At 39.4% G+C, this 25918-nt stretch overlaps 1 protein-coding gene across 3 annotated transcripts in view; it reads right to left on the minus strand.

Annotated features, from left to right (window-relative positions):
* Positions 1-25918, minus strand: part of RNF123 (ring finger protein 123) — a 114276-nt gene that overhangs the window by 45298 nt on the left and 43060 nt on the right. For all 3 annotated transcript variants that reach the window (XM_031959084.1, XM_031959087.1, XM_003762251.4), the window contains 7 exons: positions 22880-23000; positions 9924-10025; positions 6881-6987; positions 5875-6067; positions 3278-3423; positions 2564-2647; positions 364-471 (listed from right to left, as the gene is read on the minus strand). In XM_031959084.1, coding sequence (XP_031814944.1) covers positions 364-471; positions 2564-2647; positions 3278-3423; positions 5875-6067; positions 6881-6987; positions 9924-10025; positions 22880-23000 — 861 coding nt within the window. The remainder of the gene's footprint in view (positions 1-363; positions 472-2563; positions 2648-3277; positions 3424-5874; positions 6068-6880; positions 6988-9923; positions 10026-22879; positions 23001-25918) is intronic.

Genomic DNA, 25918 nt, shown 5'->3' on the forward strand with positions numbered 1-25918 from the left:
ATCTATGTGTTCTTGGGCAAATCTCTCAGGATCCTAGCTTCCTCATCTACAAAAACAGAGGATTAGACAAAATGACCCTAACGTGCCCTCCAAGTCCAAATCCTATGATTATGTTATTGGAGTTTTTATAGGATCATTCTTCCGGAGTTCTACAAAGCTCTACCTTCTTCATCTCAGTTTCACCACATAAGTTAACTGGGTAAGAACCATGGTCTTAGGTGACAAAGGTGGGGCAAAGAGAAGGTTCTTGCTTAATTCAGTCACAAGATATCAGATAGATATTCAAGAAATCTAAGGCATCAGTGGTTTGAGAGGATAAAGGGACCACCCTGATCAAACTAAGCCCCAACCAAAAACCCTCACCTTAGAGTAGATGGTGACATTGATCCAGGCAAGACGACGACTCAAATGATTCAGCTTCTCAGAGAAAACCTTCTGACTTTTCATCAATTCTTCTTGAATGTCTTTCCTCTGTGGATGTCCCCATGAAAAGAGAGTCAGTAAGGCATCCCTTCTCCCTAACCTGTATCATACCCACAGGTTCTTCTGAGGCCCTATGACAAACCTGAGATGAACAATTACTCACAGCCCTGTTCAGTTTAATAAGGAAACAGAAGTTCCCCATTATCCATCCTCCCTTCCCACCTGAAGAATCAATGACAGTCTCATCCCAGAGAGACTGGAGTGACAAACGATGGCACAAAACAGCTCAGGCTTTCATGAAGGTTCTAGGTGACACATCAGCACCGAGCACCAAGAGAACCAAAAACTGGGTACTGCTCTGTAATTTGTAGGGGGCTTGCTTTTGGCTCAATACAAAAACGATTTATGATACTAGATGCTTAATAAACCTTGTTGAATGATCAGAACTTTCTAAAAGTGGGACAGGCTGTCTTACTTAGTAAGCACCTACTGTGTGCCTGGCACTATGCAGAGTGCTGAGGATATAAAATTCCTGCTCTTGAAGAGAACAGAGTCTGATGGGAAATACAACATGCAAAAAACCATGTAAGAAACCACTAACAGAGGGAAGGCAAGAGAATTAGGAGAGTGTGGGAAAGGCTTTTTCTGGAAGATGGGATTTTAACTGGGATTGAAAGAAGTCAGGGAGGCTAGGAGGTGATGCTGAGGAGAAAGAGCATTCCAGATGTGGGGAATAGCCAGAAAAATGCTCAAGGACAGGAGATGGAGAAACCTCAGGAGGCCATCGTGACTGGATCAAAGAGGACAAAGTGGATATGGGGGCATGGGTTAAGTGTGAGAAAACTGTAAAGGGCTTGGAAAGGGCCATTATGAAGGGCTTTGAACATCAAATAAGATTTTATGTTTGGTTCTAAAAGAACCACTGGAGTTCATCAAGTGAAGGAGTAGAAAGTTCAGGCAGTGACTGGATAGTCATAGTAAGATATTCTAGATGGGGTTCCTACTGAAGTACATCTGAGGTCCCTTCCAGTTCTGAGATTCTGTCATTTCTATGTGGCTGTACCAGCCTGGTCATACCTACAAACTTCAATTAAAAGAACTCAGGAGACACTAAACCACCCTTGTTCAGTCTCCCCACAAAGAAGATAATCTGAGGAAAAGAGGAAAAGGGAAGTAGTTTTAGGTGGTCAGTAAGAAAAAGTACCTACTAGCCTCCCTTTTGTAAGCCCAATAGTACTTAATATTTGTTTACTAAACATGGAACTCCACCCAAATATACTTTTCCAGGGTGAGGGTAAGTGAATATTATCTTTTTGATTGTTTCTGACCAAGCATCCTAGGGCCAAACTACCTAAAGGAAAGGAAAACCAACTTGCTCTTCACAGCATGTCTATATCCTTGGGGAGAGATATAAGTAGGTGGGGGAAGAGCAGAGTGACAGAGGAATTTCGATCCCTTGTGTTTGGAACTCTGATGACTCAGCAAGTGATGGGCACTTTCCTTTCAGATTCATAATTGATGCTCTCATCATAAACAGCAGAACAGCAGCCAGCTCTACCAAGCACTGCTGTGTATATGAGTTCCCAGACCCACCCATTAGCACTTAGCTGAACTGAGAGGACTTCCCTAACAAGGTGGGGGCAGGGGCTAATACAGCATCTCGTTGCTCAGAAACCCTGATTGCCAGTGGCAGCAGCCTGGGCCCAACGGCTAATGAGCTAATTTAGCCCAGGCACAAGCCCAGGGAAAATGCCAAACCCCAGAACTCCAGTAAGACTTGAGGCCCTGCCTAATAATAAAAAATATGCAAGAGTTATTTTTCTAAAGCAGGTAAAGGGCATGAAGCAGATACCAAAGAAAAAAAGGAAAACAGACATGTATCTGGAAAACTAAGGCTCTATATCTGATAGGGGAGAAGAGAATGGAGGCAGTTTTCTTGAAACTAGAACATGATGCAAAGCTGTGCCCTCAGGATGGGAAATTAGCACTGTTCCTTTTCTTATAGTCCCTAACTCTGGATGGGGCTACAATTTTAAGAAACTGCATGAAGCTAAAAGGATTTCCTGGACCCAAAGGGATTGACCTTCAGTGGGTTCTATTCACTACCCCAGCTCTGAGGCTCAAAAGATACTCTTCTTACCCACTTTGGACACCGATTGAGTTTCTCCTCTGTGTCTTTCAAGGCCAAGGCATACTCATTCACGTCATCAGAAACACCCACCATCTAGAATCAAATCGACACAGGGAAACAACTGATGTATCTGATCTCTCCAGGTAAGCCCTGGTCACACTAAGTGCAGAACAATTCTCTTCATAACCAAATCCTTCCCATCCCTGCCCTTTAACTCTCCCCCTTACAGGCTCAAGGATAAACATTCCACATTAGTTACAATTTGAGGGAAGAGAAGAGAAAAATTCCTGAAATTAGCCTCACCATACATATCCACACAGATACCTCTCAGATACCTCTAGGACCAACCCAAAGAGAAAGATATAGACTTAGGCTTTAAGGGGCCTCAGCAAAGTTCATCTGTCCTGCTTCAGAACCCACTACTTACATAGTTCTGTCTCACCCCACCCACCAGGGAAACTCTTAAAAAGATCCTTCCACTCCTCAATTTGTCTCTCTCTATTTCCTAAATAAGCTACAAGCGCCTGCAGATCTTCCCAGGACACTTATGGACCAGGATAACCAACTCTGCAGGGCCAAGATTGGATTCCAGGTATGGACAAGGATCTCTAGCTCAGCCCACCAGGGAGTTGCTTATAGTCAAAAAACCCACCTCCCATTAAGTTCTGCCAAGGGGCCCAGGTCAAAACTCTGGTGGGTCAGCAAAAGTCAATCCCTGCTCACCTTGCCCAACTGCTGGTGAACACTCAGGTTGTACATCATGATGACCCCATCCAGGATCTCTAGTAGGGAGTTCTCCGTAAGGGGTTGGTCTGGCTCCTCTGGGGGCCTCCCCAACAACAGGCCTTCATTTCCATTGCTCCCTTCAACTGCACAGGGAAGAGAGAGGTAGGACAATAATCAGTCTTCCTCACCCTCCATCCCTTCAGCCAGGGGTCCTCAAACTTTTTAAATAGGGGGCCAGTTCACTGTCCCTCAGACTGTTGGAGGGCCGGACTATAGTAAAAACAAAAACTTTGTTTTGTGGGCCTTTAAATAAAGAAACTTCATAGCCCTGGGTGAGGGGGATAATCGTCCTCAGCTGCTGCATCTGGCCCTCGGCCGTAGTTTGAGGACCCCTGCCTTAAGCAATGGGGCAAGAAGGCTTCTCCAGTCAATAATTACCTTCTTTCAATGGCTGCCTTAGGTCTAGTATAAGGTGCCCTGCCCACACGAGGAGAGCAGGACCCCAAAAAGAAACATATTGCAATGCAACTGCGGAGAGGTTAGGGGCCCTCAAGTCAAGTGGTTTGGGATCACAAGCAGGGCCACCCAAACAACACAGCTGAAATGACTGAGCCCACTCTAATATGAGTAGGCCTGGATGCCTATGGAAAGGAGAATTATCTCAATGAAGTCTAATGCTCTCTTGTCTGCTTTAGAACAGTGACTCATAGCCCTTCACACCTCCCGAATAAAATTAAATTCAATTAAGTAAACACGAAACATCTCACACTTAACAAAATAGGCCTGGAAAACCAATAGGAGTCAACAATATAATTTAACTAATTATAAATAAACTAAATAAACTAATGCAAGCTTAATCTGCATTAAGAGAGACAAGGTCCAGACCAGACCTGCTACACTCTGCTCTGATCAGATCATATCTGGGCACCATGTTTTGGTAGAATACATCCACAGGAGGCCTGCCATGAAGGGTGAACCTGAAGGAGCTGGGGATACTTAGCCTGGGAAAGACAAGACTGAGTTGCTGGAGGGGGGAGAGGTGACATATAATCACAATTTGAAAGACTGTGATGTATTAGAACAAACTGTTTTAATCTATTTGTCCATTGAAGGACATAATGTATAACTGCTGAAAGACCAATAGAGGGAAAAACTCCTTCACAATGAAAACTGTTTCCAAATGGAGAGCAGCAAATTCATTGTCACTGGACACCTTCATGGGGAGGATGCTACAAGTGGGGCATTTACTCTTCACAGTTTGGAAAATAGGATTTCTGAATCTTCTTTCAATTTGTTAGATCCCTATAAGGTCCTACAAGGAACATCAGGGAAAGCCCAAGGTACAAGTACTTTCACAAGGTCAAATCTGGGACAGAAGCAGTGGGGAGAGCTATTTTTAAAGCATCAATTTCCTCATTTCATCTCCTCACTCCTGAAGGTGCTCTTCCCAAACCCACATGCAGCTATTAGTGGTCACCCAACCCCAGGGCAGGGCTGGGTCAGGGTCTGAGGGGACAGAATATCTTCCTGAGGTCTGCCTGGGCATTGATCCAGGCCGTTAACAAAGAGTCTCCTGATGACCCGCAGTCCCTTTTGGAGTCCTTGGCTCCTCACTCTGACAGAATACAAATGTCAGAGGAAACAGCATCACTTCTAGGATTCTGGGCCTAACCAACAGGGTAGGGACCTGCTACAGAGACAGCCTCAGCAATAGGATGGGATTAAGATAGGCCCAAAAAGCTAATGATCAATCTGATCACCCCCATAAGGGGTGATAAGCCAATTAGCAGGCTTCCAAGGTCATATTTTCTGAGATGTGGGCAACAGAATGCTTCATTCCAGAGGAAGAAGCCAGGTTTTAGTGAGAGGATCAGGGTTCTTAGTTGTACCAAATCCCAAATCCCTTTAGGACAGGAAAGATAATCACGGTGGGTTTTGTTACTCTGGGTATAGAGGCACCTTCCTCATTAATGATCTTTTCCATCAAACAGTTTTTATCCACTTTTCATCTTTTTCCTTTCTGGTCCTTCCTCCACACAGCTTCCAAAAGAATCTTTCTAATATATTAGTTATGTCATTCCCCTACTTAAAAATCTTCTGTGGGTTCCAACTGACTATAGAATGATAAATAATAAATAAATTATGTTTGTGGCCTTATTTCATTCTCCTGTCCTTTAAGAATTCTCCTTTTCAGAAAACCAGGCCACTCACTAATTCCACAAGCTTACTATACTATTTCCTATCTCTGTAGCTTCTATGAACGTGCTCAGAACCAATGACTTCCTAATCTCCATCTGCTTAAATCCTACTCTCCCTTCAAAGTTCAAGTGATCCCCACTAGTGAAAGTGACATTCTTGAAATTACCTTCAAGCTCTTTCTCTCTGTTTCTCCTTTGATCTAACACACTCTACCTTATATTAGACCTATTTTTGCAGAACAGGACCAATAGATTACAAGTCATTTAGAGCATGGATTGTCTCATTTTTCAATTGCATATCCCTAGGGCTAAGTAATTGGCAGACTCTTTAAAAAAAAAGTTTGCTGAATCCTGCTGATTTGAATTATCACAGCAACCCCAATCTCCATTACATACTATCCTCCTCTGTTCTCTGTTCCACATTCAGCGTTCGGATTTTCACTTTTTCCATGGTGCCCAGCGGCCTCCGAGGGTTCATGAGGCTCACGGCTGCTGTGCTGAGGAAGCGGTTGGCCCGACTCAGTGTTGGAGAGCTGAGCCAACTGGGCCTGGCCAGGGCCCCTCCAATAGCTAGAGCAGCCACAGGGCGCTGTGAAAGAAAAAAGATACCAATCACGTTAAGAGCCTTCCAATAATCCCCTCACCAAAAAATAAAACAAACCACTCAACTAAAAACTCTAGATTTGGTTAAGATGCTCTAATTAGTGAGATAACTCTGGTGAGGTTAGGATTAGAAAGAGTATTCAACCAGGAGAAGGTAAGCCTTTTCCAGCTCTTGCAGTTACTATGAGGTACAGTCTTGGACAAATCATCTCTCTGAGCCTCATTTTTCATTTTTGTAATGAAGGCAAGGATTGTGTGAACTTTAGACCACTTCTAGCACTGAATACAGTGCTTTGTACACAACAAGGATTTAATAAGTGCTTCTGAATGAATAAATGAATAGCCCAATCTGCATATCTAATAGGAATATTGAGAACATAAAATGATGGCTACAGATGTGTTTTAGAAACTATTAAACTTTGTATAAATATAAGGTAATACTATTATTCCCTGGGAAATAAATGGGATAGAGTGAAGGTAGGACTATTATCCCAAAAGAAGACAACCATATAAACTCTGTTTTCATGAGAATATTGAAGAAACTTCACAGACCTGAGCCCAGGGAAAAGGAAAAATTCAGAAAAGATACTTTGCACCCCAAAACAGGGAATGGAAGTGAGGTCATCTCAGTGAGAGTTACTCTGTGTGTAGATCCCCATTCTGGGAGTCTAACCTGGATGGTCTGAGAGAAGTCTTCCCAGAGATGACCTAAGTCATCTAAAGTAGAATACTTTGGGTAAACCCAGGAAGACCTAAGAGGTCCAAAGAGAAGGCAAAAAAAAGTTTTAGGAAGGTTCACCTGTGCAGTTGATGTAGCTGACTCATCATCTTCATCAAGGTCATCCATAGTGATGGCTTGTAGCTCTGAGGGGTCAATCAAGATATTTGCCTTCGATGCCAGGTCATCTGGGAGAAAAGAAATGAGCACGAGAGTCAGCCTCAGCGTTTGATGGAAGGCAACAAAACCTGACACTTTGGTCCTGCGTACGTGGCACTCTGAAAGAGCTGTCCAAGTCCCCAAAAGGCAAGGCAGCCAAGCCAGGGAGAGATTTGAGGTTAGAGTTGCCGTTTCCTCTGTGCCCAGCAGTTAAGAAAAAAGGGCCACATTTAAAAGGGACTGAGTGATTAAAAACACTTCTGTTTGTGCCTCTCTAATGGTCTCATCTTGTATTATGAGTGCTGCCTAACAGCTCTAGCTGTCCACGTTTGTGTGTTATCCTCAAGAGATCACAGGCTTTGCCAGAGCAATGAGAGTCTTCTTTAAACTCTACCTCTCCCAGCTGAGCAATTTGATTCAAAGCATTTATAAAGCATTTCCTGTGCACTTTGCACTAATCTAGGTACAGAATATAAACACACACACACACATACACACACACACAATAGTCCCTACATTCTGGGGGATGGAGTAGGGACAAAGACAACAACATTTATATAAATAAGTAAATATGTGAAAAGACTTGAACACAGTAGGTATCAGTGTCTAGGGACGCAGTAGAAAGAGCAAAGGACTGGGCATAGAGAGAGCCTGGGGCTGACTTCAAACTTTTGGGTCTCCATTTTGCCCTGGGTTCCTGGTCTATGAGAGCCCAAGGACAGAGAGGGAGCTTATTGGCCCAGTAATCCTCAGAGCCCCAGGCAATGCCCACTCAATTTGTGCCTATTTGTTGAACTGGATTGCTCTGCTTGCCTCCCAAGGCTGTTGAAAAGACCTAATGAGGTAACAGATATTCAAGGGCTTAAAAAAGAATTAAAAGCCTGTACAAATGTACAGTATCATCGATACCATGAAACCTCAATCAGAAAACACATCCCATTCTCAGTCTGTAGACTAAATGAGGTTCTCTGGCTCCCTCTGCTGAAAAAGGGCCTGCACAACACGGACCAAGCCTGAAAAGTGGTCTGGGAACTGAGCAAGATGAAGCAATTCAAGGAATGTAGATGCATGGAGGAAACCAGAGGTCGTGAAGCTAGCGTGCCCACATGCACCTTTCAGAGATAAGGGGGACCCGGCTCTAGATTTTGTCCTCTCAGGCTTCCCTTACTTAGGCTCACTATAAGCTTGCATGTGAGGCCTGATCTAAAAACCCAGGAAGGCCTCCCCTGCACAAATAACCTCTTCTTTTTCTGGAGAATTGTAACAAATAAGAGTTCCCTCCTATAAGCTAAATTCCACCAATTTATCCCTTAAGGATCACAGGCCCCTCCAGATTTGAGACTGCCTCCTTCCTCACCATGCCCATGACCAGGATAACAAAGCTAAAAGAGACACCAGAGGTCAATCCAAAGTCTGTCTGAACAGAAATCTCTTCTATAACATTTTCCAAAAGTGGTCCTACAGATGCAGTGAAGACCACTAGTGATAGGGAATTCACATCTTAAAAACAGAGAAAACTGAACTTTTGGACAGCTTTTTTTAGGGTGTTTTTCTTTAGTAATCATGTTCTCCCTAAACCTCCTCCAGGTTAAACATCCTCTGCTTCTTTAATCAATCCTCCCATGGCTCTGAATACTCTCTTATCAACATCCTTCTTCAGTGTGGGGCCCTGAATGGAACATGATACTACAGCCCAGAGCTGAACACCATCTGGACTTCAGACATCATGCCTATTAACACAATGTCAGATAGCGTAGCTTTTCTGGCTGCCAGGTTACACCACGGACACATTTTGAGGTCACAGCCACTAAATCCTTAAGTCCTTTTAAGTGAATTATCAAACTGTGAACCTACCTTGAACCTGTACAGGTGGACATTTTAACCCAAATGCAAAACTTTCTACTTATTATCATGAAATTTCACATTTTTCTATTCAGAGAATTGTGCTGACTTGCTGAAATCTCTTTAGGTTTTCACTCAAGCAGGTAACACTGGTTATCCTTCCCAATTTAATAACTTTGATGCATAATTTCTGTTTTGGAAAGATCTAAGAAGGCATGGAGATGGGAGGAAATGTCCAGTCCACCATCTTACTGTTCACAGGACCCATAAGTCCCTTTCCAATTTAATGGCACTCCCAAATTTGATAAACATGCTTGTTATGCCTTCATCCAAGTGAATGGAATAACAATTGTCATAACTTAGATTACTTCACTGGAAATCTACCTCTTTGTTGCCATGGATTTTTTCATCATCTCTTTTTGGGGTGATTCACCAAATCTACCAAAAAGCCATGATATCTTTTCTACATGCCTCCAGTTTGTGTATAAGCATGACAGACTATGCCTGAAATTCTTTTTCCCCCTCTCTTTTTTTTAAATGGTAAACATTATTAAGCTTTAATTTTCACAATATCTTATTTCAGTTCTGAAATCATCCTACAAATATTCACTATATTAACATCAACCTGGTGACCATTTACTAAAGGAATGGATATGTATTTTGTAAAAATAAGTTTGAGATATTTAAGATTCCCAACAATGACAGCACTAGGCCTGATTCCCCAAAGGTCACATGCCTTGAGTCTTTACCCAATAAAAAAAGTTGTTTTATAGGAAAAACAAAACAAAAACAAAAAACTCAATTCTTACAAACTTAATACTATCTAAATCTATGATCTGGTATAGGAAACAATATGAAATCACTAATATCAGTGCTAACAACTGGTGTTATACTAAAAGACACAATCTCCAGTTAGGAATTGGGTATCCCTGAATTTTAGTAAAGCATTTAACAATATCTATAGGATTCACCTGATTCACAAAATAATAATGTCAAAAACAGGAAATACGTTTGTTCTGGAATGACTAGTTCTTGATGAATCTATATTGTCTCTGAGGAATGAACACTAGCTCCTGTGGACTCTGCCTGCTCAGACACGCCCAGTCAGGCCTCACAAGCTTACCTTTGAGGGTTTTCTTAAGATGAGACAGGAGGCCTCCCAGTCGCTGTAGGTCAAAATAATCCACCTTCCCATTATAGAAGAGTTGTGGGGGAACGTAGGCTTCTACAGAGAGAGAGAGAGAGAGAGAGAGAGAGAGAGAGAGAGAGAGAGAGAGAGAGAAAGAACTTGTCATGAGAGTATCTGAATATATACTTCCTCAGGTGCAACACAGATTGATTCTGAAAGTCATCCTAATATTTGGGTTTCTATCTTTACACAGAAAACCCCAGGGATCTAACTTCAGAACTGACCCCTCAGTTCTCTATTGGTTTCCTCATTAGAGGAGACAATATAGAATAGTGGAAAGAATGCTAGATCTGCTATTAGAATACCTGGCTTCAAATCCTAGTATTGCCATGTACAACTACCTGTGTGCCTTTCAGCAAGTCACCTAAATTTTCCATGCCCCAGTTTTCCCATCAGTAAAATGGGAAAGGTGATCCTTTGGCTCTAAAGTTATGTCATCTGATGGGGAATATAGGAGTGACTGAAACCATCAATCAACAGCCATTTATAAAGTGCCTACTATGTGCTAGACATTGTGCTAGGAAATATATACATACAAACAATATGACAATCCAGATTCACAAGTGCTTTACATTCTAATAGGAAACTATACACACACACACACACACACACACGTGTGTCCCTATTATTATAGAAGGCAATACCATCTCTCCAGTCCCCTGAACTCTTGGTTCCTCACTATCTCTTTGTCCCCATTTCTAATCTGTTACCAAGGTCTGTCGATTTCAGCTCTGTAATAGCTCTCAAATATGTCCCCCTCTCTTCTCTGTTCCTGAGACCACTCTGGTGCAGACCCTCATCACTTCACATTTGAAATAATGCAATAGGCTATAAGTGGGTCTGTTTGCCGCAAATCTCTTCCAACCCTGCACTTCCACTCAATAAACTCCAGTGGCTTTCTACTGTCTCCAGACACAAATACAAAATGCTACTTGGCATTCAAAGCCTTCATAACCTAGCTCCTATTTCTTTAATCCAGTGACCCTGACCTAGCTGAAACAAGCTACTCCATTTCTTGGCTTGGGCTATGTTTTCTGGCTGTCTCCTGTACGTGGAATGTTTTCCTTCCCCTGTCCTGACTACTGAACCCTCTGACTTTTAAGTCCCAACTAAAATCCCACCTTCTAGAGGACACCTTCCCCTACCCCACATAATTCTGGGGTCTTCCCTCTGTTAATTATGTACTACTTAGCCCATATGTAGCTTGTTTGCATATTATCTTTCCCACTGGACTGTTAGTTCCTTGAGGACAGAGGTTGCCTTTTTCTATGGGTAAAGAAGCTAAGGCACAGATAGATTATATAACTTGCAGAGGGCTACCTATCTAGTAATTGTTAGGAAGGATCTGAACCCACTTGATTCCAAATCCTACATTCTATTCCCTTTCAGCAGCAGATTAGTCTGAAGTAACACTGCTCCCTGGGAAAGGGGTAAAGTCTAGCTTTCATTTTACCTACATAGAAAAAGCATTTAATTTGCACAATCATCGACTGAAGGCAAGTACTGCTGTCAAAGTCCTTCATTCTTTTTTTTTTTTTTAATTTTTTTATTTAATAGCCTTTTATTTACAGGATATATACATGGGTAACTTTACAGCATTAACAATTGCCAAACCTCTTGTTCCAATTTTTCACCTCTTACCCCCCCCCCCTCCCCTAGATGGCAGGATGACCAGTAGATGTTAAATATATTAAAATATAAATTAGATACACAATAAGTATACCTGACCAAAACGTTATTTTGCTGTAGAAAAAGAATCAGACTCTGAAATATTGTACAATTAGCTTGTGAAGGAAATCAAAAATGCAGGTGTGCATAAATATAGGGATTAGAATTCAATGTAATGGTTTTAGTCATCTCCCAGAGTTCTTTTCTGGGCATAGCTAGTTCAGTTCATTACTGCTCCATTAGAAATGATTTGGTTGATCTCGTTGCTGAGGATGGCCTGATCCATCAGAACTGGTCATCATCTAGTATTGTTGTTGAAGTATATAATGATCTCCTGGTCCTGCTCATTTCACTCAGCATCAGTTCATGTAAGTCTCTCAGGCCTTTCTGAAATTATCCTGTTGGTCATTTCTTACAGAACAGTAATATTCCATAATTTTCATATACCACAATTTATTCAACCATTCTCAACTGATGGACATCCATTCAGTTTCAGTTTTAGCCACTACAAAAGGGCTGCCACAAACATTCGTGCACATACAGTTCCCTTTCTCTTCTTTATAATCTCTTTGGGATTTAAGCCCAGTAGTAACACTGCTGGATCAAAGGGTATGCACAGTTCCAAACTACTCTCCAGAAGGGTTGGATTAGTTCACAACTCCACCAACAATGCATCAATGTCCCAGTTTTCCCACATCCCCTCCAACAATTATCATTATTTTTTCCTGTCATCTTAGCCAATATGACAGGTGTGTAGTGGTATCTTAGAGTTGTCTTAATTTGCATTTCTCTGATTAATAATGACTTGGAGCATCTTTTCATATGACTAGAAATAGTTTCAATTTCTTCATCTGAGAATTGTCTGTTCATATCCTTTGACCATTTTCAATTGGAGAATGGCTTGATTTTTTATAAATTAGAGTTAATTCTCTATATATTTTGGAAATGAGGCCTTTATCAGAACCTTTGACTGTAAAAATATTTTCTCAGTTTATCGCTTCCCTTCTAATCTTGTCTGCATTAGTTTTGTTTGTACAAAAACTTTTCAGTTTGGTATAATCGAAATTTTCTATTTTGTGATCAGTAATGATCTCTAGTTCTGCTTTGGTCATAAAGACCTTCCCCTTCCACAGGTCTGAGAGGTAAACTATCCTATGTTCCTCTAATTTATTAATAATTTCATTCTTTATGCCTAGGTCATGAACCCATTTTGACCTTATCTTGGTGTACGGCGTTAAGTATGGATCAATGCCTAGTTTCTGCCATATTAGTTTCCAATTTTCCCAGCAATTTTTATCAAACAGTAAGTTCTTATCCCAAAAGCTGGGATCTTTGGGTTTGTCAAAGACTAGGTTGCTATATTTGTTGACTGTTTTATCCCTTGAACCTAATCTATTCCACTGATCAACTAATCTATTCCTTAGCCAATACCAAATAGTTTTGGTAACTGCTGCTCTATAATATAATTTTAGATCTGGTACAGCTAAGCCACCATCATTTGATTTTTTTTCATTAATTCCCTTGAAATTCTTGACCTTTTGTTTTTCCATATGAACTTTGTTGTTATTTTTTCTAGGTCATTAAAATAGTTTTTTGGGAGTCTGATTGGTATAGCGCTAAATAAATAGATTAGTTTAGGTAATATTGTCATCAAAGTCCTTCATTCTTAAAGAAGTTCGTATTTTTAACGTTTTCCTTGTCACAAAAAAAATGTTATTAATGCCTTCTCTGGTTCCTGTCCAAGTGAATAATTTCCATAAATGAAATATCCAGTTGTGTTTATTTGAATGACAGGAATGGGAAAAAGAGGGCCAGGCCATTGTGTCTCATAGGTAGTTGGTGAGACTGAACTATTAGCTCAGGAAGAGGGCTCCTGACTGGATAGAAAAGATCCTAAGATCACAGATCTCCAACTGAAAGATACCTCGGAAGACATCTAAACCAACCCTTCATTTTATAGATGAGGAAACCAAAGTCAGGAGAAAGTAAAGAAGTTGCCTAAAATCAAAAGGTAGAAAGTGTCAGAGACAGGATTTGAACCCAGGCCCTCTGGTTCTGGAGCCGGCTCTGCCTCCCTGATGTCATTCACATAGAGTTAATTAACTTCACTAGAGCTGAGGAAGTCATCAGGAGAAAGAAAGGGCAGAGAAAAGGGAAGAGATCCAGGATGGAGCCTTTGGGAAAACTTAGAGTTAGAGAACGCTTTATATCTGATGAGACTGAGACAGAGTGGTCAGAGAGACAGGAGCCCCATGACAACCCAGAGAAGAGTATTCAGGGATGGAAAAAGGTTAACGAGGTTAAATGTGGCAGAGAAGTCATGAACAAGGACTGAGAAAAAAACCACCAGGCTTGGCAATTAAAAATCAGTGATAACTTGAGAGAAAGCAGTTTCAGGTGAATGATGAGGTCAGGAAGCAAACTGCAAAGGGCTGAGCAGCACGTGAAAGAAAAAAGGAGGCAATGAATGCAGGCAACTTTTTTGCTTTTCCAAGGAGTTTAGCTAAGAAAAAGAAAGGAGATATAGGATGATAAGCTGAGGCAATGGTACAGTCTAAAAGGTTTTTAAACATCTGGGATACCTGGTCTGAAGATGGAAAGAAAGGAATCAACAGCTAAGGACAGATATGAAAGAAAGAAAGAGGAAGAGGGAGGAGAAGAGGAGAGAGACAGAAGTGGGAGAAATCTTATGGAGAAGACAGGAGAGGATGTGATTAAGGGCATATATAAAGGGCTTGGTCCAAAAAAGGAGAAGAGCCTTCTGATAATCAGATGCTTAAGGAAAGGAGAAGAACATTAAAAATAAAAAGGCATTTTGAAATAAGTTGGGAGAGGGCACAATTAAGTGGCACAGTGGATATAGCACCAACCCTCAAGTCAGGAGAACTAGATACTTGACCCTTACTAGCTGTGACCCCAGGCAAGTTATTAATGTGACTGCCTCAGGGAAGAACTTCTCAGTAAATGGCCTCAAAATTCTCAGTAAATTATGGGGTAACATCCTCAGTGAAGAAAGAAGGTGGAGGAATAAGGATGAAAAAAGGGAAGATTTGGAGTAGTTTCTGTGGGAAGATAGGAGATTAATTAGGGAAAATAAAAAGATTACCTTATTCCAGACCACCTGAAGTGATATAACATTCACAGTATATGTATTCAGCAAGGTTGCATGACTTCCTCTAGTTCCTTTCAGGAGCATATGAGTAAAAATGGAAGGGGGTAGATGGTAGGAATAAGTCAGGTTAGGGTAACTAAAAACCCCAAAAGGATATTTATGTATTTGGAGCATCTGGAGAATCCAACTAGAAGTAAACTGTGACTAAGACCAAAAAGCAGATTAGAAATAAATAAGAAGCTGGCATCCCAGGAGGGCTCTCAGGTCTCTCTTATTAGGCACAAATTTGATCCTGGTATATCTCTGAAACCTACTTTGTTTTTTTCCCTGGTTTGTCAGCAACAAATCATCAGAAAATCTCCAGTGAGTATCATGTTTTATAGTACCTCATAGCTAAAAGTGGACTCAAAGGCAACTAATTCACTCTAAATCTTTATAATTCCAATTAGTGTATATCTAACCTGTACTTGAAGACTTCTGCAGATGGGGAATTCACTATCTCACAAGGCAGCTCACTTTACTTGGGATAGCTTTATAATTGCTAGTATTTCTTTATATTGTCCTGAAATTTGTCTTTTTTTTTTTTTTTTTTAAACAACTTTTAGAAGAAAGGCAGCAGATAAATTGCTCTGAACTGCTTCCTAAGGCCCTAGAGAGACAAGGAAGGGCAGCATCCTAGTGGAAGTTCTTTGTGATGGTAAGTGAAAGAGTCCCTCTATTTCACTCAAGAAAAGGGATGTCAATATACCTTAGAAGCTTTGGATAGCTACAATAGCAGCAAGCTCTGAATGGGAGCAATAATATTTTAGGAATAAAAGTAATTAAGAGCAAGACTCATTGTGAAGAGAACTTTAAAAGCCAATGATCATTCACTACAATTTACAAAGTGATAGAATTTATCATAGGATCCTGAAATGGAAGTAATGTGATTAAAAAGATGCTTGACAAGATTGTGTGATAATTAACTCTTCTCAGCAACTCCAATAACTTTGGATGGAAAATGCCATCCACATTCAGAGAGAGAACTATAGAGACTGAATTCAGATCAAAGCATACTGTTTTCATCTTTTTTTTTTTCCTTCTAGTTTCTTAACTTTCTCATGATTTTTCCCTTTAGTTTTGACTTTTCTCTCCCAACCTGACTCATGGAAATATGTAAAAAAAGAATGTACATATATAACCTAAAAGTTAATATAAAAATTTTTTAAACATTTTTTAACATAGGGAAAAAAGATGCTTAAGAAAGTTTGAGTAAATAGCCTTTGATTGTATGTTTTAGTACATGCTCAATATGAGTCTAAAAATCTATCTTACCCTGCAGGAAAATAGGAGGGGAATGAGATATAGAAAAGGGAAAAGTAATAAAAGAGAGGGTATATTGTGTGAGGGAGTAGTCAGTAAAAAAAACAAGTGAGGCAGCATTGGGGGAAAGGATAGAGAATAAATGGGAGGGGAAATAGAAAAGAATTTTGAAGCAAGTTTCTCTGATAAGGCCTCATTTCTCAAACATAGACAATCAAATTTATAAAAAATAAGAGCCATGCCCAGTTGATTCTGAAAGTCATCCTAATATTTAGATTTCTATCTTTACACACACACAATCTCTCTCTCTCCCTCTCCCTCTCTTCTTCCCTCCCCGCTCCCTGTCTCCCGCTCCCTCTCTCCCCCATCCATTACCACGTTGTTGACAAGTATGTGTGCTCTTGGACAATAGGGCCGAGAGAGTTCACAGGTTCAGAGAATGTAGGCTTGGAAGGGACCCTGGAAATCATGTGGTTCAAAAGTTCTTTGTGTGTGTGTGTGTGTGTGTTAAGCCATTCTTTTGAGAAGAAAATTGCAGGTTTCATTAACCTGCCCAAGGGGTATATGACATAAAAAAAGGATTAAGAAATTCTACTCTGAGGTGGAGCGAGATGGCAGAGAAAAACCAGGAATATGCTTGAGCTCTTCCCAGCTTTCCTCAGAAGCGATGTTAAATCAAGCCTCCAAACAGATTCAGGAATAATAGAACCTATAAAAGATGGAGTGCAAAAATTTTCCAGCTTAAGAAAACTTAGGATATCAAGAAAGCTCTATCTCACTTGGGTTAAAGATATGCACACCCTAGTGCAGGGAGTAACCAGACAAGGTAGCAGGATACTCTTTGTCACATCACAGATCAGCGCTCAAGGCCCCTCAGTACGGGTTCATCAGGTCATGACACAGGGGGCCGGTTGTGAAGTCTCCAGAAAGCAGATTGCCAGGCCTGGAACCCATGGCCCAAGAGACATGGGTAATCCTGTACAGTGGACAAGCTACCAGCCCTTGAGGTTCTAGTGCGGAAAACCAGTGACAAGGTCTTTGGCACCCAGCACAAGAAGGTTGGGATAGTGCCTCCTGTGCCCCAGGAGCAGAACTTAACTTTAAAAGCCATGAAATAGGTTTTAAAAATGAGCAAAAACCAGAAAAGAGGTCTGACCACAGAAAACTACTATGGTAACAGGGAAGATAAATTAATACAAACTCAAAAGAGATCAACAATGTCAAGATGTTTATATGGGAAAAGTCACAGAGAAGCCCAAAAAGTCTTCTTGGAAGCTCAAAAGTTATTTTTAAAACCAAATAAGAGAAGGAGAAGAAAAATTGGAGAAAGAAATGAGAGGTATGCAACAAAGAGTCAACAACTTGGGAAAGGAAGGACAAAAACTGACAGAAGAAAACGACTCCTTAAAAAGTAGAATTGGCCAAATGGAAAAAAAGGTACAAAAGTTCACTGAAGAAAATAATTGCTCAAAAATTAGAACTGGGCAAGTGGAAGCTAATGACTCTGTAACACACCAAGAATCATTCAGACAAAATCAAAAGAATGAAAAAATAGCAGAAAATGTAAATACCTCACTGGAAAAACTAATGACCTGGGGGGGGGGGGGGGGGGGGGGAAGATCCAGGTGAAATAACCAAGGCAAACTGCCCTGATGTCCTAGAACCAGAGGGACAAAATAATCATTGAAAAAAATCTACCAATTATCTCCTGAAAAGGAGAAAATTCAGCTGGCAGATAGAAAGAAACAATATAAATATCAAGGATACAGAGTCAGGATTACACAGGACTTAAGAGCTTCTACATTAAAAGATCGGAGAACTTAGAATATTATATTCCAGAAGGCAAAGCAGTTTGGACTACAACAAAGAATCGACTACCCAGCAAAATTAAGCATAATCTTTTATGGAAAAAGATGGCCATCCAATGAAAAAGGGGATTTTTCAAAATTTCCTGATAGAAAGACCAAAACTGAACAGAAGCATAAAAAGATAAACAGGAAAGAAAAAAAAAACATGTTATTCAAGAAGGATAAATTGTTTACAACTCTACATGGAAAGTGACACTTGTAATTCTTGAATTTGAACTTGAACGTATCTCTATTATGGCAGAAGAATTATATATATATATATATATATAAATTATATAATATAATTTTATAAGAGTGTGGAGATAAGTTGGTTTTGATGTGATAATATAAAAAACAAGGAGTGAAAAATGAATTGTATTAGAAGAAGAGGAAAAGAAAGGTAAATTATATCACATGAAGAGGTGCAAAAGACTTATTACATACAGTAGAGGGAAAGAAGGCAGAGGTGAGCACTGGTTAAACTTTAATTTCATCAGATTTAGTTTAAAGAAGTAATAACATATACACTTAGTTTAAAAATTTATCCTACTATATAGGGAAATAAGAGAGGAAAGGGAAAAGAAAATGGGAAAGACAGAAGGGAGGACAGATTGAGTGAGGCAGTGGTCAGAAGCAAAAAGCTGGTGAGGAGGGACCTTGTGAAAGGAAAGAGATAACTGTAAGGGATAAAATAAAATGGAGGGAAATATACAGTAAGTATAACTACGAATGGGATAAACTCTTCCATAAAATGAAAGTAGATAAATGAATGGATTAAAAACAAAAATCTTACAATATGTTATATACAAAAAAAAAAAGACAACTGAAGCAGAGAGAAACACAAAGGGTAAAAATAAAAGGTGAAGGATCCTGATCTCAAGACAAAACAAAAGCAAAAATAGATTTAATCAAAAGAGATGAAGGAAATTGCATCTTACTAAAAGGTACCATAGACAATGAAGTAATATCAATACTAAACATATTTTGACCAAGTGATATAATACCCAGATTTTAAAAGGAAAAGTTAAGTGAATTACAGGAACAAATAGACAACAAAACTATACTAGTGGCGATCTCAATCTTCTCCTCTCTTTATTTAATAAACCTAACCACAAATAAACAAGAAAGAAATTAAGAGAGTGAACAGAATTTCAGAATAGTTGGTATGATAGACCTCTGGAGAAATTTGAAAGAGGATAAAAAATATACCTTTTCCTCAGAAATACATAGAACTTACACAAAAAAATGACCATATATTAGGGTATAAAAACCTCACAATCAAATGCGGAGAGACAGAAATATTAAATGCATCTTTTTCAGACCATGATGCAAAAAAAATTATGTGTAATAAAGGATCACAGAAAGATTAAAAATTAAATGGAAACTAAATAATTTAATCCTAAAGAATGAGTAGGTCAAACAAATCATAGAAACAATCAATAATTTGATTAAAGAGAACAACAATAAGGAGACAACATACCAAAACTTATGTGATGCAGTACTTAAGGGAAATTTTATATCTTTAAATGCTTTCATGAATAAAAGAGAGAATGAACAAATAGATAAATAGGGCATGCAACTAAAAAAGCTTTAAAAAAAAAAAAAAAAAAAAAGGACAAATTTAAAATCCCCAATTAAATACCAAAATAGAAATTTGGAAAATCAAAAGGGAAATTAATAAAATTGAAAGTAATAAAACTATTGAATTAATAAGCAAAACTAACTGCTGGTTTTAAGTTTATGAAAAAAAAACTATAAAATCAACCTTTGATTAATTTGATTTAAAAAAAAAAAGAAAAAAGAAAAGCAAACTACCAGTATCAAAAATGAAAAGGGTGAAGAGGAAATTAAAGCAATGATTAGGAGCTGTTTTGCCCAACTATATACCAATAAATCTGACAATCTAAGTGAAACAGATGAATATTTACCATATTAATAACTAACAGAAATCATATGATTATCTCAATAGATGCAGAAAAAGCTTTTAACAAAATACAACACTCATTCCTATTAAAAACCCTGGAGATCATAGCAATAAAAGGAGTTTTCCTTAAAATAATAAGCAGTATCTATCTAAAACCACTAGCAAACAATATATGTAAGGGCAATAAGTTAGCAACTTTCCCAATAAGATCAGGAGTGAAAGTTGGATGCTCATTATCACCACTATTATTTAATATTATGCTAGAAATGCTAACTTTAACAATAAGAGAAGAAAAAAATTAAAGGAATTCGAATAGGCAATGAAAAAATAAAACTATCCCTCTCTAAGGATGATATAATGATATATTTAAAGAATCAACTAAAAAACTACTTGAAAATAATTAACAACTTTAGCAAAGTTGCAGGATATAAAATAAACCCACTTAAATCATAAGATTTCTATATATTACCAATAAAACCCAGCAGCAAAAGATAGAAAGAAAAATTCCATTTGAAATAGCTGAACAAATAAAATACTTGGGAATCCACCTGCCAAGACAAACCAAGGAACTATACAAACATAATCACAAAACATTTTTTCCCCACAAATAAAGTCAGACCAAAACAACTAGAAAAGTATCAATTGCTTGTAGGTAGGCCAAGCTAATATAATAAAAATAACAATTCTACCTATATTAATTTGCTTATTTAGTGCCATACCAAACTATTAAAAATTAATTTGTGGAGCTAGAAAAAAATGACAAAATTCATCTGTATGAACAAAAGGTCAAGAATATCAAGGGAATTAACAACCAACAACAAAAAATGGAAATGAAAGTGCTCTAAGCATACCAGCTCTAAAACTACATTATAAAGCTGCAATAATCAAAACTATTTAGAACTAGCTAAAAAATTCAATGGTGGCTCAGTAGAAGAAATAAGGTACAGAAGAAACAGTAGTAAATGACTATATAGTAATTTACACTTTGATAAGTCCAAAGACTCCATCTTCTGAGATAAGTCACTAATTGATAAAAATTGAGAAAACTGGAAAATATATGGTAGAAACTAGGCAAAGACCAACATTTCCCATGGCACATCAAGATAATGTCAAAATAGATACATGATTTAAACATAATTAGCAAATTAGGAGAGTTAGGAATAGTTTACCTATCAGATCTATGAAGAAAAGAAGAATTTATGGTCAAACAAGAGATAGAAAACATTATGAAATGAAGAAATTGAATTACATTAAATTAAAAAGGTTCTGCACAAATAAAACCAAGGCAACCAAGATTAGAAGGAAAGCAGAAAACTAGAAAACATCTTTTTTTTTTTTTTTTTGCTGAGGCAATTAGGATTAAGTGACTCGCCCAAAGCCACACACACCTAGGAAATATTAAGTGTCTGAGGCTAGATTTGAATTCAGGTCCTCCTGACTCCAGGGCTGGCACTCTATCCACCACCTAAAATTTCTTTTTTTTTTTTAAAACTAGGAAATACACATGTATTTCTGATAAAGACCTCATTTCTCAAATATAGAGAGAACTGAGTCAAATTTATAAGAATACTAGTCATTTCCCAATTAATAAATGGTCAAATTTATACATGGAAACTGAAGGAATGCCCATCAACTGGGAAATGGCTGAACAAGTTGTGATATACGAATGTAATGCAATACTACCATGTTATAAAAAATGAACAGACAGATTTCAGAAAGATCTGGAAAGACTTACATGAACTGATGCTGAATAAAATAAGCAGAACCAGGAATACATTGTACAAATAACAGTAACATCATGTGATGCTCAACTAAGATAAACTTAACTCTTCTCAGCAATAAAATGATCCAAGACAATTTGAAAAGACCCATGATGAAAAATGCTATCCACATCCAGAGAAAGAACTAGAGAATCTAAGTGCAGATCAAAGCATACTATTTTCATTGGATTTTTTTGTTGGTTTTTTCCTTTCTCGTGGTTTTTCCCTTTTGATCTGATTCTTCTTTAATAACATGAATAATTTGTAAATATTTTTAATATGATTGTACATATGTAACTTGTATCAGATTGCTTGCTATTGTGGGGAGAGGAGAGGAGGGAAGAGAGAACAAAAAATTTGGAACTCAAAATCTTATAAAAGTGAGTGTTGAAAACCATCTTTATATGGAATTGGGAAAAAATAAAATACTATTAAGTAGGAAAAATAATAAAAACATGTATTAAGGGAAAGAATGTCACTGGTCTGATCCTCTTAGGTGACAGGGAACAGAATTGAGCACAGATAGTGCAGCTTGCTGAAGTCATGCAGAATAAATAGCAAATCTGGGACTGAAACACACGCTCACATCCAAATCCAGAGTTTTCCTACTTCACAGAAAAGTGAACCAGAAAACCTGACCACTCTGAACAAAAGGGCCTTAAGTCTCCCCTCTCTACTCACTGTGGGTCTAAGCAGAGTTAAATGTACAGAAGATAAATTATAATTTGCAATGACCTGGAAAAATTAAAACCCAGGTAAGTAAAAAAAGCAGATAACTGGATGCCCATCTGCATAAACGTTTGCTGACTGAATTCAGAAACACAAGGAGTATTTTTCTGTCTTACAGGATGTGTGTGTCCCTTTACAGTGCCCTTTCTAAGCACATGCCACCTGAGGGGCTAGGTAAGGGACATAACACAGAACCAGGAAAAAGGGAGAAATCTGACAGACAGAGAGAATTACTGGCAATCTGTGAGATAAGGTATTAAGTACTACTGTTTGGTCTTCGGCCTGACCCTTTCCTTTGAAGACTGCCACTTGATAATCTGAGGGATCAGGCAGTTCAGAGGAGAAGAGGAAAAGACTCTGAAAGTCTCGGCTGAACCTGAAATAGGGCACTAAGGCCAATGACCTAATTTACAAGTTAACAGGTGCAGAATCTAGATTATTTGACTACTTCCTTGGAACTGGAAGATTAATGCATAGCCAAAAAAACAACTATTGATGGTTCTACAATGCAACTGAGACCAGAAGATTCAGGCTCCCCATCAGCTTACCTTCACTGAATGCTGCTGCTGGGTTTGAAGCCTTGTATTCGTCCCAGTAGTACCTCAAGGCCGTGATCAGCCGATGCAGAAAGCATACCATGTACTCTGGTGGGCAGAGGACAGTCAGGTTCTAGAGGGAAGCAGAGAAGAGAATGGCTTGCTATCAATTATGATCCTAGTCCTTCCCAAGAGCAGCTCCAGCTAATGTGCTCCCCTCTACCAGCAACACCTGTATCTCCAGGGCAACACTTCTCAAAGCTTTCCATTTCTCCCAAGACATGTCCCAGCCATGTGGACAGCAGTAATAAATTAGATGGCCATGTCCACATACTGAGAGCTCCTCCTCTTGGTACAGCCAGGGGCAGGAGAAAAGAAAGCCAGGAAATGAGGATGGCCTTGCTCTATGGCTGAGATATAGCTTTGCCCTTCAGGAATCCCTGGCACCAGGGTGTGGAGGAGGCCAGGGTCTGACTCACAACTAGCTTCCCAAGACACTCACTCCTCTTTTTAGAATTTTTCCAGGATACCTCACCTTTGACCCCATAACTCTTTACCCTTAAATTCTCTAATAAAACTTGCCCAATCTCTGAAATCTTAACTAGGCCCCAAACCTGGAGCTTCTTGGTCTCACAATTCAGAGGCCTGGTGCACAGAACCGTTCTATTACCACTATCTCTGGGCTCCTTCTCTAAGCATTCACTTCTCTTTTCCTTTCTAAGCCACATGTTGCATGTTGTTTCCCTAAGCTCCTTGAGGGCATGATCCATTTTGTCTTTGTCTCAGACCCCCAGTACAGTGTCAGGCATGTTGTAGACAATTAATGCTTGTTGATCTCTACGAGTATTAGTATTCTCTATCCTTTATTTATACGGGAGAGAGAAAATACAAGCTCAAAAATCACACAATAGGTAATACTATTACCAGGGAAGCTAGGTGGCACAGCAAATAAAGCTGGGCCTGGAGTCAGGGAGACTCCTCTTCCCGAGTTTAAATGCAGCCTCAGACGCTTGCTAGCTGTGTGACTCTGGGCAAATCACTTCATCCTATTTGCCTCAGTTTCCTTATCTGCAAAATGACCTAGAGAAATGACTGACCATTCCAGTATCTTTGAAAAGAAAGTCCCAAATGGGGTCACAAAGAGTTGGACATGGCTGAAAAAAAAACTGAACAAATTATTCCCACTGTGCAGATGAAGAAACTGGTCATAGTAATTAGAAATTCCCGTAGAGTAAAACTATCCTATCCCAGATAAAGTAGTAGTGCTAAGCTTCCAAATCTGCCCCTACTGGCCACTGAGAACACATACAAGTAGTATGTGGGATTTGTCCATCAGGGCCTTCCGGACCAAGCTCTCAACAAATAAAGTAACTTCCTAAAGGCCACTGAATGAACCAAATATCATGGTTCTTTAACTGTTGCTCCTTTGCGTCTACCTTTCTAGCTTCAATTTCTATCATTTCTCTCAAAGCTATGTGAAACTAGACTACTTTGTCCCTGCACTTACTGGGTCTCACACTTCCTTTCCTTTGTTCCCCATGTCCCCTGAGCCAAGAATGCCCACTCTCCCTCTTCCTCTTCACCCATTAAATTCCTACCTGAGCTCTGAAGATCTATTCCAATGCTGCCTCTACCAGGAAGTCGGCCTTCACCCTGGCTGCTTGTGACCTTTCTCCCAGGGACCTTACAAAGAATTCTGTTTATCCTTTTCTAAAGCATCTAACATGTATCCCTGCATATTATAGTTATGTGTTTCTTTTTTTGTCCTCCCTACTGTTATAAATTCCACAAAGGCAATAATCATGTAGAATCTGTACTTTGTATTCTCTTAGCACTGCAAAATTAATTGTATATACATAATAAATATATAATAAATCTGATACTGCATCGTTCAGCAGCAGGGAACAGTTTCTATTACCTTAAGATCAAAATGTTTCAACCCAGCTCAACCGACATCCTAACTCTGTACCCAGAATTTCAGTGAAACCCCGGTAGGTTCCAAAGGAAGAATAAAGTCTTGGTGGAGCAGGACTGGACAGCAAACAAAAAACTGGTTCCCACCTGGCCTCTCCCACTGGTGCCATACACACTAGGACCCAAATGGAAGCTCCTGATGAGGTCATCAAAGAGGGCCTGCTTCTTCCCCACAAAGGCCAGACCTCTAGGAACTTGTCCTAGAACAGGAGGCATGACTTCACCCTCATTTATAAGGATAATAGCTGACTTGTAGACAGTGCTTTGATGTTTACAAAGCATTTTATGTATATTTTCCCTTTGATCCTCACAATAACCCTATGAGGACTTCTGTAGATATTATTATTCCCATTGTACAGATGAAAAAATAGGTTATAGACTCAGTAGTTTGACCATGATTATATAGCTAAGTTTTAAGAGCATCCTGATCCCTCTGAACTCCTAGTCCAGGAGTTTGCAAGAAAAGCTGCCAAAATCCTGATTAAAAACCAACAGTACCCAGAGCATCTGGAGTGGATCTCTACATGGGCCATTTATTGGGGACGGGGAGAGGGGTAAGACCTCTGACTGCTCTGGTATAAAACCCTTCCAGGTGAGGTAAGTCTCTCTACCAACACTGCTGGCCACTTTCCTAGAGCCAGAGTTGCTTAGAGCACTGAATGGTTAAATGACTAACCCAGCAGGATGTGTCCTCGGTGGGACTTGACCCCAGGCCACCCTGGCTCCTAGGCTGGCTCTTTATCCACTAAACCATGCTGATCTCTTATCTCTGTGAAGTGGGTAAATCACTAGCAAATCTGGACATCTTCTTGACAGCCAGGCCCACACTGCAGGCCCTTCCCTTAGAACTAGGCTCTGCTCTGCAAGGAGAGGCAGTATGGGGTAGTGGGAAACAGATAGACCCTGAAGTCAGATGACCTCTATCCCTAATGACCTCTAGACTCAGGGACTCAGTTTTCTCATCTATAAAACAGAGGGGTTGGACTAGATGGCCTCTGAGGTCCCTTTCAGGCCAGAAGGAAACACAGACAAGAACAGCTTTGAAAGTTACATGTTGAATTTATTATATTCTTAAAA

This window comes from Sarcophilus harrisii, chromosome 1 (genome assembly GCF_902635505.1).
Source record: "Sarcophilus harrisii chromosome 1, mSarHar1.11, whole genome shotgun sequence".
NCBI lineage: Eukaryota > Metazoa > Chordata > Mammalia > Dasyuromorphia > Dasyuridae > Sarcophilus > Sarcophilus harrisii.